At 38.9% G+C, this 15,003-nt stretch overlaps 5 protein-coding genes across 5 annotated transcripts; 3 read left to right on the top strand and 2 right to left on the bottom strand.

Moving 5' to 3' along the window:
* Positions 1 to 433: 433 nt before the first annotated feature.
* Positions 434 to 4,452, bottom strand: VTP21DRAFT_5063 (uncharacterized protein; the record flags this gene model as incomplete). The annotated part of the gene is made up of 6 exons (XM_069395544.1): positions 434 to 1,197; positions 1,275 to 2,400; positions 2,491 to 2,537; positions 2,610 to 2,681; positions 2,751 to 2,865; positions 3,934 to 4,452. 6 exons carry the CDS (start codon positions 4,450 to 4,452, stop codon positions 434 to 436), a joined length of 2,643 nt encoding a protein of 880 aa, XP_069248138.1.
* Positions 4,453 to 5,339: 887 nt separating this feature from the next.
* Positions 5,340 to 6,625, bottom strand: VTP21DRAFT_5062 (uncharacterized protein; the record flags this gene model as incomplete). The annotated part of the gene is made up of 2 exons (XM_069395543.1): positions 5,340 to 6,202; positions 6,283 to 6,625. The coding sequence occupies 2 exons, from the start codon at positions 6,623 to 6,625 to the stop codon at positions 5,340 to 5,342; spliced, it is 1,206 nt and encodes a 401-aa protein (XP_069248137.1).
* Positions 6,626 to 6,806: 181 nt separating this feature from the next.
* VTP21DRAFT_5061 (uncharacterized protein) lies at positions 6,807 to 7,984 on the top strand (the record flags this gene model as incomplete). The annotated part of the gene is made up of 4 exons (XM_069395542.1): positions 6,807 to 7,042; positions 7,115 to 7,546; positions 7,605 to 7,879; positions 7,950 to 7,984. The coding sequence occupies 4 exons, from the start codon at positions 6,807 to 6,809 to the stop codon at positions 7,982 to 7,984; spliced, it is 978 nt and encodes a 325-aa protein (XP_069248136.1).
* A 1,616-nt stretch (positions 7,985 to 9,600) lies between these two features.
* On the top strand, positions 9,601 to 10,131 carry VTP21DRAFT_5060 (uncharacterized protein; the record flags this gene model as incomplete). The annotated part of the gene is made up of 1 exon (XM_069395541.1): positions 9,601 to 10,131. One exon carries the CDS (start codon positions 9,601 to 9,603, stop codon positions 10,129 to 10,131), a length of 531 nt encoding a protein of 176 aa, XP_069248135.1.
* A 2,811-nt stretch (positions 10,132 to 12,942) lies between these two features.
* On the top strand, positions 12,943 to 14,280 carry VTP21DRAFT_5059 (uncharacterized protein; the record flags this gene model as incomplete). The annotated part of the gene is made up of 2 exons (XM_069395539.1): positions 12,943 to 13,296; positions 13,366 to 14,280. 2 exons carry the CDS (start codon positions 12,943 to 12,945, stop codon positions 14,278 to 14,280), a joined length of 1,269 nt encoding a protein of 422 aa, XP_069248134.1.
* Positions 14,281 to 15,003: the final 723 nt, after the last annotated feature.

Genomic DNA, 15,003 nt, shown 5'->3' with positions numbered 1-15,003 from the left:
TGTACCGTAAGAAATGGATTGATTAATGACTTTTACATTGGCTATCGTTTATATCGCAGGATAAGTTAAACTTAAGCAGAGGTAAAGTCGTAAGTAGAGTAGGAAAGAGTTTTGATATTTTTAACACTCTTTTAAACCTCTTTGTTACCCTACTTGACTCTTCGCCCATATTTGGATGGAGGAAATAGGGGTTTGAGTGCAAAGCTGCCTTTGTACATGGCTCATATCCATTCACTCTCTAAGTTAATAAATGACCAAGTCCCTAATGTCTTTTCAGAACACTGCACATAAGAATATAAAATTTTCATAATTTAACATTATTTATTTAAATTCATATTCATTTTCATGGAAATATGACCCAATTTAACCTCATAAAAATGATTTGCAGTCATAGCACAATAGACACAATGCCAAGCTAAGGTATACCGGTACCTTATATTTGATGTAATAACATTCCTAGATAACGCATTTCGTGGGCAACACGCTCGTACGCATCCTCCTTTGGTCTTAACATCCTTCTTAACTCCTCGAGCATAGGATCCTGTCCTATAAACTCTCCATCCTTAGCCTCGACAATAGTTTGCCCGGCTTGGATTCCAGATGGATTTCTCCTTATCCCGTAGCCGTCTTGCATTTCCCCGGCAGCCTCATCCAAACGGTAATCACCTACCGTGTGCTGAGGTGATCTTGCACCAAAGAGCATCAACCGTCGACTCCATCTTCGAAGTTTGCTTTCCGCCTCGGCATTTGCTCTTTCATTTTCTGCCTCATCTTCGCTCTCCCAATTACCTCTGCCTACCTGCATCCCATCACTGCTCCGTGAAGTGCGAGAACTTGGGGTGGGTGTCTCTGGCCGCAGTGGTACCTCTGGATGCAATTGTTGCCATGAACTAGGGATCAGAGAGGTGTCCAAGTCATCGAACTCGAGATTGATATCAGAAAGACCTCTATGTAGGTCAAATGATACACGGGGAGTGGGCGTATTATCCTCCTCATCCGAATAGGTGGATATGGAGGTGTTGTTTGCGGGGTTTGAAAATGCTGAAGCTGCGGTTGTTGGGGTAGGAGCGGCCGCGGCAGAACTAGCAGCTTTAGTGGAAATCAGTGGTTCGCTAATTTCTAAAATTCCTAGACTCTCCTTGGCCGGATTTTTCTCTAAATCAAATGATGAGAAGCTGAGGAATGAAAGACGGTTCTCTAAGTAATGAAAGATTATGAGAAAAGCTATCAAGAAAGTGTAACATGGCTGTAACGACTTCGAGAGCAATAATTACCTATGTCTGCTTCAGTATTCTCTGAACACGATCCTACTCCCTCGTCAACTGAGGTGCGCGTCGAGGGGGTGGTTGGAGGCGAAGGCAGTTTTCCAGGTGGGCTACTCTTGATCTTCCTCTTTCTTTGCACCTTCTTCATCCTCTGATTCTCTGTCATCAAACGCGTAGGTCCTATCGATGGAGACAGCGGTATCTTTTCAGCTTTTATTGGGTTTGTGATCTTGCGATAGCGTAGATAGCCTTCATTGGTTGTCCATGGCGAGTTTGAAGGTGGAAGCGGTGAATCGATAGAACGGATATTGGAGGGACGAACCCGTGATTTGGAAATCAGTGACTTTAAAATCGTTGTATCAAGTAGGATATCTTCTTGAGAGGAAGTTGAAGAGGAGGAGGTAGAAGAAAGTGAAGGAGGTGGTGGAGAAGATGGCATAAGGGGAGAGGTAGGTACTTGTCGTGAAGAGCGCCAACTGGTATGTCGTGATGAGTGTGAGGAAGGAATGTTAACCATGGTGGTGGCAGTGCTAGAGGAAACACTGGAGAGATGCTTGGAGGAGCGTTTGGGTTCGAATTTAGGGTCTTGTAGTGGCATCTTTGAAGGGGGTGCACAACTGCCGTATACATCTCCCGATGAGAAGGTAACGGTGCGTGAGCAAAATATAGATCCTTGGCTCGATGTAGTGGAGGGTGATAGAGACGAGGCTCTCTTTTTGGTTTCTTCCCCTCTAGCCTTTTCACCCCTAGTCGCAGTTGCCTCACTCGTGGTGTTCCCAAATAGACTTAGTCGCTTTGGCAGTGGATTTGACAACGTTGAACTACGCGGATTTTCTGTAATTTCACGTCCGTGAGTTCGAGGTAACGGCGAGGGAGAGATAGCCGGGGGAGGGGTCGGCAGTTCCTTGTCTACGTCTAATTTTGAGGCTATTGCCGCCGGAGGTTGTGGGGGGCGCCGCAAAGGGGGAGGGGGAATATTTGACGAGGGTTCCGATTCGGAATCTGAAGAGTCAAGGGCCTTCTCACGGGCACCCACAGAGTGCCATGCATGTAGCGACTTTAATACTTGAGGATCAAGCTCGATGAAGTAAACTTGGCTTGCTGAGAAACGACCGATTACACCTTCACAATATCCCTAAGCCATAGAGGTGAAAGGTGTGAGAAATATATCTCTTCTTCCTCTGTTGCTATTATTGATAGAAAGCTATCAGCTACCGCAACTTACAAGATAAATATCGTTTGCTATATGCTCCAAAACCGTGATTTTTTCGCCTACGTTCGATGCAGGAGGAAAAGTTTAGCTAATTCACTAGAGGCGACTACGAAACACTTCGTCTGAATTACCTGTCAGAAACATAAGCTCGTCATTCTCTTGAGCAAGCACATTTTTTTTCGCTATACACGCGCCTATCCCGCCTAATAAGCATAGGGATGCAACCTCACTTAGTGAGAATTAGAGGACAGCCAATATTTGCTTCTGCCAACCTCGGCTAGCGAACTCCTTGAGTTCGTTGAGATTATATGCTTCGGTCATAAATTTTGTGTATATGGTATGGAAGAGTGTAGGTGGAGAGGGAGCACGTGAATTTAACGAGATGGACTAAATATAAAATGAAGAACATACAGCATGCATCAATGAGGACAGTAATTCGTGAACATAATGTGGGAGATGAGAAGATGCTCGAGGAAGTGAATGAGAACCCAAGGAATGCAAAAGACACCTCGGCGGGGGTTGCCAGGTGGGAACTGTGGGCGAGCAAGAGCGGGGTGAGTGGGGTAAAACGTAGGAGCGCAATATGAATAAATAAGGATTTATTGACTCGCTCAAGACTTTTTTTTTCTCGTAAGCGTGGTTTAGATAGAAATGGTTTGATCCTGTGCTTGTGTGCTACAGCTCATCGTACAGGATGCGTTAATTAAATTTTGATCTTAAGTGCGAGGTCGTCAACCAAGGCCAAGTTCTTCGTAAGTGAAATGGGCAGGCATGTGTTGGCCCTCCCTTCAAGCATAAAATACTTTACCAGACAAACAGCTTGAGCTGTCATCTCTAAGAAAGTACAGTCCAGGCTCTTTTTCTCCTAAGCAATAATTTAATTTGCTCTTAAGACCGTAAATATGGATATATTATACGGTTAAAATCGAGATTTATACGCCGCTCCAGACTTGCACTCAGCCACTGCAAAACACTAGAAAAGAGAGATCCAATCGACCCTAAACGGAATAAGTATATGAAATAGAACCATCTGGTGCCAATGCGCTGCATAACGGTACGTTAGTAAATACCCCTAGCATTGAAATTAAGTGTTGGGATGCACGTTAGTAAATATCTACCATTTCGGTGGAAACAATTGGTTCCTATAGAGGAAGAAGTTAATAGAATAAGAATCGAGTCCCAGGTCAAGACCATGTGCCACTACTTTTCGTCGGTTGAATCCCGCAAGACACCTAGCCAGTGGTAAATAATATTCGCTTTCAAAACGGGGTCATCTTAAAAAATGTTTGTTTATTCTATAATTTATGCCAATGATTGTTACAAATGAGTGTGAATCTAACCTTGATCATAAGAGAACAAAAATACAAATACAAATTTCACTTTGAAAAATAATATTGTCTATCGGTAAGAGTATATTAATCATTTAGAAGAATCGTCTTCTTTTAATTTACACACCCAGAATCCGCCGGGATTATAGTTGGAATTCGTCGAACCGGTTCCAAAATATAGCCCAGGATAAATCTCTCGACCGTATGTATGTGCGAAATTAATTATTGGGATGCTGCCTCGGATCGCCTTTTTATTATCGAAAGGATAGGTCGCAAAGTCGAATTTTCCTGGTATGCTTAGGCCATTTTTGAAAGTGAACTTGGCTGGTCCCCCTTTTTCGCGAGTATAGAACTTCGCAAGCTTCCAAGGTTCAAGAAAGAATGCTGCTAAGGCTAAAGACATGGGGTCAGCATCCTCACACTCGCCTTTTTTGCAAAACCTCATTTCGCTTCTCTCGCACTCGGAGCCATATGGAGGCATATTTCCGACTTCCGATTCGGTAAAGAACTCTGTCAGCTCTTCAATAGAGCATGTGCTTATTTCAAAAGACTCATTTGGATCACGACTGAGATTACATCCGGCATTCGCGAGTGCCAAGGAGGAAATGAGACAAAACGCGGAAAGAGTAAAGGTAAGGGACACCATTTTTTTAGGAGGAAGTGCTGCAGAATACAGTGATTATGAGAATGGATGTCGAATCCAGCTAGCAGTTAAACCGCTATTTATATTTGTGGAATAGAATGCAAATATATATCAAGGATTCATAAAGGGAATAAGGTTTCAAGGTCACTCTCGGTCTAGTATATTAAACTCGCCGAGGCTAAAATAAAGGCGAATTACTAGGACTCGAAACTGGATAAAATCGAGTCGGGATTGGACTAAGATTTAAAAATTTTAACAGATTTGGATAAATGATTGACATACACTTAAGAATGAGCCCTTGTGAGACTTCCTTAGATACCTCCAAACCTGAAGACCCCAGTTGTTTCGAGATGAATCTAAATATAAGACTCCAAAATCGAAACTCCAAAAAGAAAATGGAAAGAAGACATTTATTACTTCCGAGGTTTACTAAATATTAAGGAATCATGAAGTTACGATTCTGTCTTCAAATCTCCAGATTCAATTGTGAACTATTTGATGGTTCATTACTATCTGTATTTAGTAGCCGTTATAAATCCGACATGGAGTTATGTTCGTACTAGCATGTGTACAATCAAAATACTCGTCTTAACCAACCCTTACGATGTTTTGCATGCTTAAGGTACATACATTTAACTCTCCTAACTAGCTGCTTCAATTTGGTGTGCCACTCAAGTACTTATGATGAATAAAAATAAAATGTAGATATGCATAGTCGATTTTTCAGCTAGCGATTGATTGTGGATGATAAAAGGCTACTTTTGCTCCCTACAGATTGCAAGTCAAAACTTGAATTTTATATATGGTGGGGGTTTCAATAAATACAATCTATAATCAAAGTATATCCAACTGTTTGCGATATATGGTATGAATAAATAAACCAAGACCTATCATCCCCTCCACAGAAAGTAGGCAACAACAGCAGTGAGCACACTACCCACCGCCGCGCTTTCCGCCGAATATAATAAAAGATCACCCTTTGTTAATGTGATTTTGTCACTCAATAAACTTTTTTCAAATGCAGGGTTAAAGGTGTCATCTGTGTTTCCAGTCTTCATGCTGAGCATGGTTCCCTTTTCATTCTCATTCACTAACAATTCGTCGCTTGCCTGTTCTTGCTCCTGGTCCTGTTCCTTTGGCTCTAATCCACTATCACCAAATATTTCGCTGGAATCTCGCGCTTTGCTATCCATATAGATACCAGTCGCAGCCAGTAATGCCTCTTGGCCCTGAGATAGAGCTTCTATTTTCTCTGTTTGCTGCTCAAATGCCTTTATCACAGGTTCGAGGCGTTCCTTCCCGTCCTCGACTGTTTTCACCAATAAATCCTCGAAATTTCCGGCCAGCCTCTTCCGCTTCCATGGCTCAAATATTGTTTGAACAGCCATGAATAGCAGCAAATTCAGCGCCATCAGTGCAATGGTCCCATAAGTGGAAGCTGCTCGTATTTTATCGCTCCATAATTGCTCTTCATGGTAACGGTCCATGATCGATCGCGTTAATTGGGTATAAGCAGTATCAACCTCATTTTCGCAGTTCTTGAAGTGAAGCTTGGCATCCTGTTCGTCTTGTTCGTTAGCATGATCATTTCGGTAGAGTTGTGTGAATCGATTAACGTCCTCATTGGTCCAGTTGTGTTTCCGTTGTAGGAGTTCGTTAATTTCACGCTGAGTGTCGATGCGAGAAGTTATTTTCGAGTCATAATTTGTCTTGGCTTCTCTAAGAGCTTGGCGTGCCCTAACAAAATTCTCAGCTACATGAATTTTAAGATAGATAAGTTGGATTATTAATACGTCTCCAGACTTGTCAAAACGGATAACATGTGTACTAAACCTTGATTAGATACTTCTTTTTTCAGATGATCAATGCGATCATATCCGGTAATCTCATTAAATAGCCGCGCAAAAACGCTAGCAGCTTCCTTGGGATCTTTGATATCTGCCGTTAATTCTCTGACGCGCCGAAGTAGTTGACTACTATTGGTGTAGCTCAGAGGAAAAAATTTGTCAATGGAATTCGATGACTTTTCTATTGAATCCAGTGGATTCTTTGATGACGTCTCACTGCGAGCAGGTGGATCGCTAGAGGTAGTGCTAGCGAAATTTCTTGGAAAACGGAGGATAAATGGGCGCGATGTGAGTGATGTCCTTGCAAAATGCTTTAGAGGCAATGTCATTGTTGCTTGAGTTAATACTCTATTCGACGATGTCGTTATTTTTAACTGTATCTAAGCCACACATTATATAGTTTCTAAATAGTTAAAAATTTAATAGCCCGAAATATTCTCCATCCTAATATAAGTTGTACCTGCTGCTGTTCTTCTTGTAATTAAAATCTCCTTTTCACTCTACCCCACGATGAGGTTCTTCGTCATTTTTATTTTAGTTGCCTTGCTTGCATATTCGAGTGCTCAGAGACTTCCGATGCATCATCGCCCTCAGAAACAGCAGGGACCAAAAAATGACACTTTGGAAGCCATTATTTTAATGGAACCTGAACTCTTCCTGATTGCCAAGGCGTTTTCTTTCGCTGCAGCACAGCTAAATCCTATTCGAGCACGTCTTCGCGATCCCAATTCTCAAATAACCATATTGTATTTATCTTATTTCTTAATGTCCCTACGGTTACCTCTTTGTTTTACTTATACTCTTCTAATATGTTATAGCGCTCCCTCTAATGTCGCAGTGACGGGTGCACTCGATATTGGCTTTGACACCAGTGTTATCTCCAACATGTTATACTATCACATTGTTGATGGCATACTCACCACGGATCATTTTGTTTCAGACTATCCAATTAAAACTAACCTTGGAGCACAGGGTGCCGTAAACCTCCCGAATAATGAGCACCAGGTGTTGATAGCTAATAAAGCGGGTACAGCTGTGAGCGTTTCATATGGTGTTGGAAACGCTACCATTACAAAAGGGAATATCAGGGCTTCAAATGGAGTGTTGCATATTATTGACAGAGTACTGAGGATCCCTGGGGCGCCCTCAGAGGTGGCACGGAAAATAGGGCTCACTAAATTGGCGACCGCGTTTAATACGACGCAGCCTAACCCCGATAATATGCAGGGAATCACAATATTTGCTCCAAAGTAGGGTCGATTTATTCCTTCTTTTACTCTTTATATTTATCGAATATCTTTCTCCTAGTGACGAGGCACTCTCGAATTCAAATAATGCTTCTGACGTTCTCAAGCGCCACATTTTTAACCAAGTGGTCTATTCCAATAACTTCACCAACCAAACTCTGACTAATAGTCAAGGCGTAAAACTGACGTTCAGTAATTCAACTGGTGTGCCCACTTTATCAGATGGGTCGTCAACAGTACGAATCGTAAGGAAAAACGTTTTGACAACTAACGGAGTCATACATGTGATAGACGGCGTGCTATCGGCTAATACCACAAGTAAATCAAGCTCGCCAGGTAATAAGATCATACCATTGAATGTAAAAAGCATAGCTCTGCCCATAATTGGGTGGATTGTAATTTCAAGCTGGTTTTGAGGACGTATTGCGTGCTGGATTCTAGCAAAACCTCAAAAGAGGTTGATTCATTGTAATTTTTTCAATTTTCGTTGGCTACTATTCAAAAAGCCACTACATTGTATAAATCCCAACTGACTTTGTATAGGTGTAGTAAAACTATTACAATAATTCTTTTCGCACTCCATATCTCTTTCCCACATTGATACCAAAGATGGTCATAGTTTGGTTTGGTTAAAATGAAAACCGCTTCAGGTTATTTAAAATAAAGCAAGACCATGTGTTATATACTGTATTGTTAGCAAGCAGAAGGGCTCGTCGTAAGTTGGTAAGTTGGTTTTATCTAAGAATGGATCGTATCTGACAATGGAACAACACATACTCAGACGGTTATCATATCTAAATATGAAATCATGGTGAGAACCAGGTGAACTATATTTACGATTAATAATTTGTACAGTTTCGCATTAATATATTTTCTCCCAATCATCAAACAAGCCTTCACTTCTACCTGACATCATTTGTGACTTAGATTTTGATTCCCCTTAGATTATCTTTGGTTACCTAAAGTTATCATTAGGGTAGTCATATTCACAATCAATATTTGCAGAAGTTAATATTTAAGTAGGTATATTGTGTAGGAAAATTCTATTAGATAGTTTAGTAATAGGATTTTAATATAATTTAGTTATTTCATTTTCGGTTTGAGGATCGATGGAAATTATAAGATTGCAACCGAAAGAGCTTTTGAATTCATTTTATTATGCAAAACAGTAAATGTTTTTTTTTATTAGCATAGCACTTATAACATCAAACAATCTCATTGCTGTGTATTTCTTGCAATTCATTCTATTCTCCCGAGTAGCCATTTTCTTTTTCTCCGGTATTTAATTACCTGGCTAACGCAAATACTAAACTTGTAGGAAAAAAATGCGCATATTTGAAAATATGCGCTTCACAAAAAATGGATATGTGTTGCTTTGCTGAATATGTAACTGGTAATAAGATCATGGGTTAGAAAAATAAGCAGGGAAACGCGTATGGTGCATTGGAAATGGACGTCAAAAGAATTTTTTGGGGCACTTTCCTTTTAGCTATAGTTCTTGCTTTTTTTACACACAGTTTTGCGTATCGGGACGCTCACTTGATAAAAGTTGGGCATATTAAACCCTTGTACCCTTAGTTGATCATTAGCTTACCAGTGATATTCGCTAGCCATAATTAACACGATATATTATAATTGTCTCCTGAAAACCACTGATCGAAGCTCTTTCTTATTTGTACTTCTTAAACCCGTTGTGGCTGAGTGATATTTATTAATTTATGTTTCCAGAGACGATTCTATTAAATATCATCTCGCTGACGGTAATGAGGTTTCTTAAACCGAATAAGGGAATAACCTTTTTGCTGCACTGATCTGTCCCTACTTTGTACAATGGATGAGATCAAGGAAAAGTAAATAAAAAAGAATTTATTTATTAGTAAGAATACAACATCTAGTAGTTTTGCTAGCACATTATTGATCTTGTTTCATTATTGGAGGCAGGGTCATCTTTATTTTTGAGATTGAAAATGAGTATAAATGCACGTTGAAATTTCAAAAATATATCTATCAACGACCTCATTCAATATATTCTATCATTTATATTATTCTTCGAAATCATGCATTCTTACACAATTCTTACTGTCTTGGCTCTTGTTTCCATCATCCTGGCACTGCCCATAGAGCAACAGGGTGTTTCTGCTTCTGCGTCAATCGCAGTTCCAAGTACGGCTTCAAGTTCTATTCCAGATTCTATTCCTGGTGGGATCCCAGATAAAAGCCTTGGAGCAAAACCAGGAAAAAAGCAAAAGGTTACGATGAGCGCAAAGCCAAGCACGACACAAGTCGCAAAACTTAATGAAACTTTAGGTTCAAATAATAGCACCAACACAAGTTTAATCCCAAGTGCAACATCTAGAGCTAGTCTTAGCACAAAGCTAAACATAAGCCTAAGTGGGGGTACACTCTCTTGCTCAAGTATATTTCCAACTTCCGAGCCGAGCGCAGACCCGAACGTAACTTCAAGTGCTATCTCAACTACGATCCCTAGCTCAAGCCTGGGCACGACTATCGTTTCAAGTACGTTTGCGGGAGCAACATCAAAGGCAACTTTAGATGCCCAATCTGAATCCTCAAATTTCAGTAACTAAGTGGAAAAGCCATTACAGTATATAAATCTAAGCACTATATTAGATAACTAACCCATATACTAAATGAAGTATTATTACTGAATTTAACATAAGATATATATTTTGATCTATCTATTATTTTTGCAATAAATATTCTAAAGTATTATCAGTATTTTATAATAAACTATTCCATAATATTCTTTCACTCGCGCAACGCTCGAATTTATCATCTTTTGCAGGTTAAATGGTCAATAATTAACAAACTTGTAATATTATTCTCATAAACAAATCCAATTTATTTACTGCAAGTTTCATAAAATTGCATTGGAGAGTTTATTATTAACATTTAACGCAACTATATTTTTGTAGCGGTTGAATTATTTCAATTGTTTTTGAGCAATTCATATTTTAAAAATTACGGAAGGGGTAGCTTACATAAAAATGTAAAATATTAATATTTTTATATTGTTGACTTGTAGACTGACAAAGTCCAATATTAAGGATATTTCATTAAAATCCGCATTGGTTATTTTTTTTTGGGAGGGGGAGCATAGCGGTTCCAAGTATCAGTGCAAAATTAAAATGCCTGGTGCTTAAGAAAAAAGAAAAAAATTTATATTGAAACTCAAGTAAATACATAAAACGTAGACTTATACATGCTTCTCTATTTCATTTATTGATTTCATAAAAATATCGTAACATCCGAGAAGACTGATATCTGGTTCGGTGTCAAGGTTATTGGGTTATGAAGAAAAATTGCGTCCAATTCTCCCTCTATTCATGAGTAACGATTTGATCTTTTAGCACTGCTTGTTTCATTATCCTTTCACTTGCAACTCTCTTGGTATTTCTTCCGCTCAAGTAGCTTGTCTTTCGCACGTCTATTTTGAAACCAGTTCTTTACTGAGCTGAGTGGGAGATTGAGATTGTAGGCAATAAAATGGCGATATTGGCGATTGGGAATTGGATGAGTTGCATAGATTTGCTGCAGAATGGCAAGTTGCTCCGAGGTGAGACGTATTCGCTTACGTGAACTAACTGCTGAGGAATAGCTTTGGGAGCAAGGATTAAATGAAGGTTCTAAAGAGGTCTCTAAAGAAGGAGGGAAGAAAAGAGAGTTCGATCCTAAGTGAGAATAGGATACGTCTCTATAGTATGGTGGCCAAGAAGAAATCTCGGGCTGATAAAGCGATGATATAAGTTTTGCTTCACTGCTTGCTAAGTGAGGTTGTTCTGCATTCTGAAGTGTTGAAGCCGCAGGAAAATGTGGTGTGAAGCCTAATTGAGAAATAGAAAATATCATAGGATTTAACGAAAATAGCGAAGGAGTGACTAGATTTTCATCAAAATAATAACTAGGGAAAATCTCTTCGCTCTCAGAGCAGAGATGGAGATAATTTAAACAATTCTGTGTATCTCCTAGCATTACTAGCTTTCCTCCAAGTTAAAGAAAATACTTGAAACCGAAATGGAGGAGGAAAAAAACGAGACTGAATAAACATTTAAATATTTACATTTTTATTTTTATATGGTGGGCGTGATTTGCTGAGGCTGACTGTGGCCTGAAATCGTAACGAAAATTTTGTTAATCCACACGTTTTCTCTTAAAGAAGCTCGATATGGGAGGAGGACATGGGCGACAGCATACAAAAATAAAATAAGAATAATGGGGCGTTATCTTTGCATAAAGATTGTGTGAGCTGGGAAGCAAGTGTTTACACAATAGAGACACCATGATAATTGGTTCATTTAGAAAGATCCTTGAATTATGCTTTTCCTTTTAAATCTTTCGTCCCCTTCAAAATATCCTTGTGGTTTCCTCAATCAATTACTTGGCAGAACAAAGAGGAGGAATATCAATGCGAGATATAATAACTCAAATGGTTACTAAGCTTTTATTGGGAGTTTTTAATATTACAATAGGAAGTTGATCAGGATTTCAATTCTAAATGGATTATACATAAATTCTGCTTTATATCTAATGTCTAATAGATACCAGCGAAAATGATAGTACCAATTACGAGATAATATCTTTTTGCACTATTTGGCTATACAATTAGTATAAATTTGATCTTAATTGTCGAATTACTATTATATTTCCTAATATGTTTTATTTTTAACTTTTCTCATCCTTAACGTGCACCAATCATTTAGCGAATATATGAGGAAATTTTGAAGAAATATACCCCAGAGACTTTTCTCAATGGCTTGCGAATCACCATCGAACACTCAAGTTTCTAGCCCTCATTACTGGCGATCGTGTGATTAATTAAATAATATAAATGAATATTTGCGGAAAGGGAAATAACATCCCCAATCTTTGAGATAAACGAGAGTTGCTTACGAGACAAGAAGCGTCAGTGTTAGACTGTGGCTTAATACACCATTTAACCTCGATTTCATGTTCCACTGGTAAGCCTTACAAGGAGTATGGATAGCTCCGTTCCCACGATAAGTAGTATAGCATATTGCAAATCGAATAAAATCTCCTCTTGAAAATTTTCTTGAGTATGAATATTTCCAAAAAGAGGTAACTCCGTCCGCACCCCTGATCACTCGAAATCGTTTACTCTTGTACTTATAACTTGTACATCATTTTGTGCTAAAGGTATTTTTTTTTTCTAGCTTTAATATGAGAACAAACAACTTTTTGTATTAATGTGTTGTATAATGATAATAAAATTTAATTAAATGACCAATACAGCCATATTTTGGCTGCGGAATAGACTATAAATGAAGCAATATCAATAAACCAAACGTGTCCTTTCAACGATTCCTTCATATCCAGGCTTTCAAACAAGAAACTTATTTTCGTTTTATATTATTTCCACTATGTTAACAAAGCGATTTTTTAGTATTGCATTGGCAGCCTCAGCGATCATCGGAAGTATTGCAGGCCCAATTGGAAAGAATGACAATAAAGTCATTATCTCCGAAAAGGCTCAGAAACCAAGCAACACTACAGAGTCACCCGATAGTCTAGCGCCAATTAAAGAACCCACAGGGGTTCAGGTAATTGATGGTTCGTATATCGTAGTCTATAAATCTGGGCTCGATGAAAAAGCCGAAATTACCAATCAAGCAATCAAAGAGGGGATAAAGCATGATTACAACTTCAACGCATTCAAGGGCTTCTCTGGTAAATTTGATGACGATACTCTAGCGAAAATCCGATCTGACCCTACGGTTAATATTTCTATATTGCTAATGATATCTGCTATGTATACTCAATATAGCTGAATTTTATTTGTTTAGGTTGCTTATGTTGAACGTGATGGAGTAATGAGGATTAATATTGACACACAGTCCGGAGCTCCCTGGGGTCTCGCTCGCATATCTCATCGCGAAAAGCTCGATCAAACCAGCCAAGATAAATACCTCTATGACGCCAACGCCGGCCAGGGGGTGACAGCTTACGTTATCGATACTGGAATTTATGTGGATCACCCCGAATTTGAAGGCCGTGCTCGATGGGGCAAAACTTTTACCAGTGATGGTGACGTCGATGGTCAAGGTCACGGAACCCATGTTGCTGGTACTATCGGATCCAAGACCTATGGTGTTGCAAAAAGAGTCAATCTGGTTGCAGTGAAAGTGCTAAATAATAGAGGATCCGGGACTATAAGTGATATTATTGCTGGTGTTGATTGGGTAGTAAACGATCAAAAAAACAACGGAAAAAACAAATCGGTTGCCAATATGTCTCTTGGTGGTCGCACCACAGCTGCTCTGAATGACGCCGTTAATAACGCCGTGGATGCTGGTTTACACGTGGTTGTTGCTGCAGGCAATGATAACAGAGACGCTTGTAATTATTCCCCTGCCGGAGCTGAAAAAGTTATTTCTGTGGCGGCTTCGGATATTGACGATAAGAAGGCTTCCTTCAGTAACTTTGGCAAATGTGTATCTATCATTGCTCCAGGAGTGAAAGTTCTATCGACTTGGAATGACGGTAATACCAAAGAAATATCAGGCACATCCATGGCCTCTCCTCATGTTGCTGGCTTGGTTGCTCAATTTCTTACCACTATGAGTCTTGATCCCAACTCCATGAAAAATCATATTCGTAGCGTTGCCAACAAAAATAAGATTACTGGTTTCAACGGTGACACCGTCAATCTCCTTGCTTACAATACGCTTGAAAATACAGGTTCGGCTGCCGAGATTTGATCAGTAATCCAAATCTTTACAATTTTCATTTATGTTCTCCCTGAATTTCAACTTGTCACCTTTTTCTTTTTTCTTTAAACAATGCAAGGCCATTGTTTTAATCTTTTACCGTCATCCAACTTTATGACTAATATCTAACATCAAAGTAGTAAGTAGTAATATAAACACCATATATAGTATTAATAAGTTATAAAACCAAATAGCTATAATATTATCTAAAGTTCTAATAAAACAAAGTTATGTGGTCATCTAAATTCAACCGGCATTCTTTTACTGATTTTACCAGAATAATTTACTCCAAATTCTTAGAGCCCCGCTATTATATCCCAAACGTCATTCTCTAATCTATTTATGCATAAAGCTTTTTTACGCGATTTTTTGCTCTTGTTTATAGGATCACATCCTATTTGCTTTATTTACTGGATTAATATAGGAAAAAGGATATATTATGGATATATGGCATCGGCAAACTACTCAATGTTTCGAAACATACACAAAAATTAATAAAGCCATGGGGTTCACATGGATTTGGGAGATTCCAAGCCTGAGCAGACATACTAGATTTAGAAATTGTAGAATCAGGGTTTCAGAAATATCTGCAACTGTTAATATATCTTTTAAAAATTTGTTAAGTAATAATTCTCGAAAACTTTTGCTTTGCATTCTTCATCTCATCAAGAATTATATACCGAATTTATACCAGCTTATATACCTATCATATCA

Source organism: Calcarisporiella thermophila (genome assembly GCF_041956535.1).
Source record: "Calcarisporiella thermophila strain CBS 279.70 unplaced genomic scaffold VTP21scaffold_21, whole genome shotgun sequence".
NCBI classification, from domain to species: domain Eukaryota; kingdom Fungi; phylum Calcarisporiellomycota; class Calcarisporiellomycetes; order Calcarisporiellales; family Calcarisporiellaceae; genus Calcarisporiella; species Calcarisporiella thermophila.
This window is presented reverse-complemented; position numbering and strand designations above follow the sequence as displayed.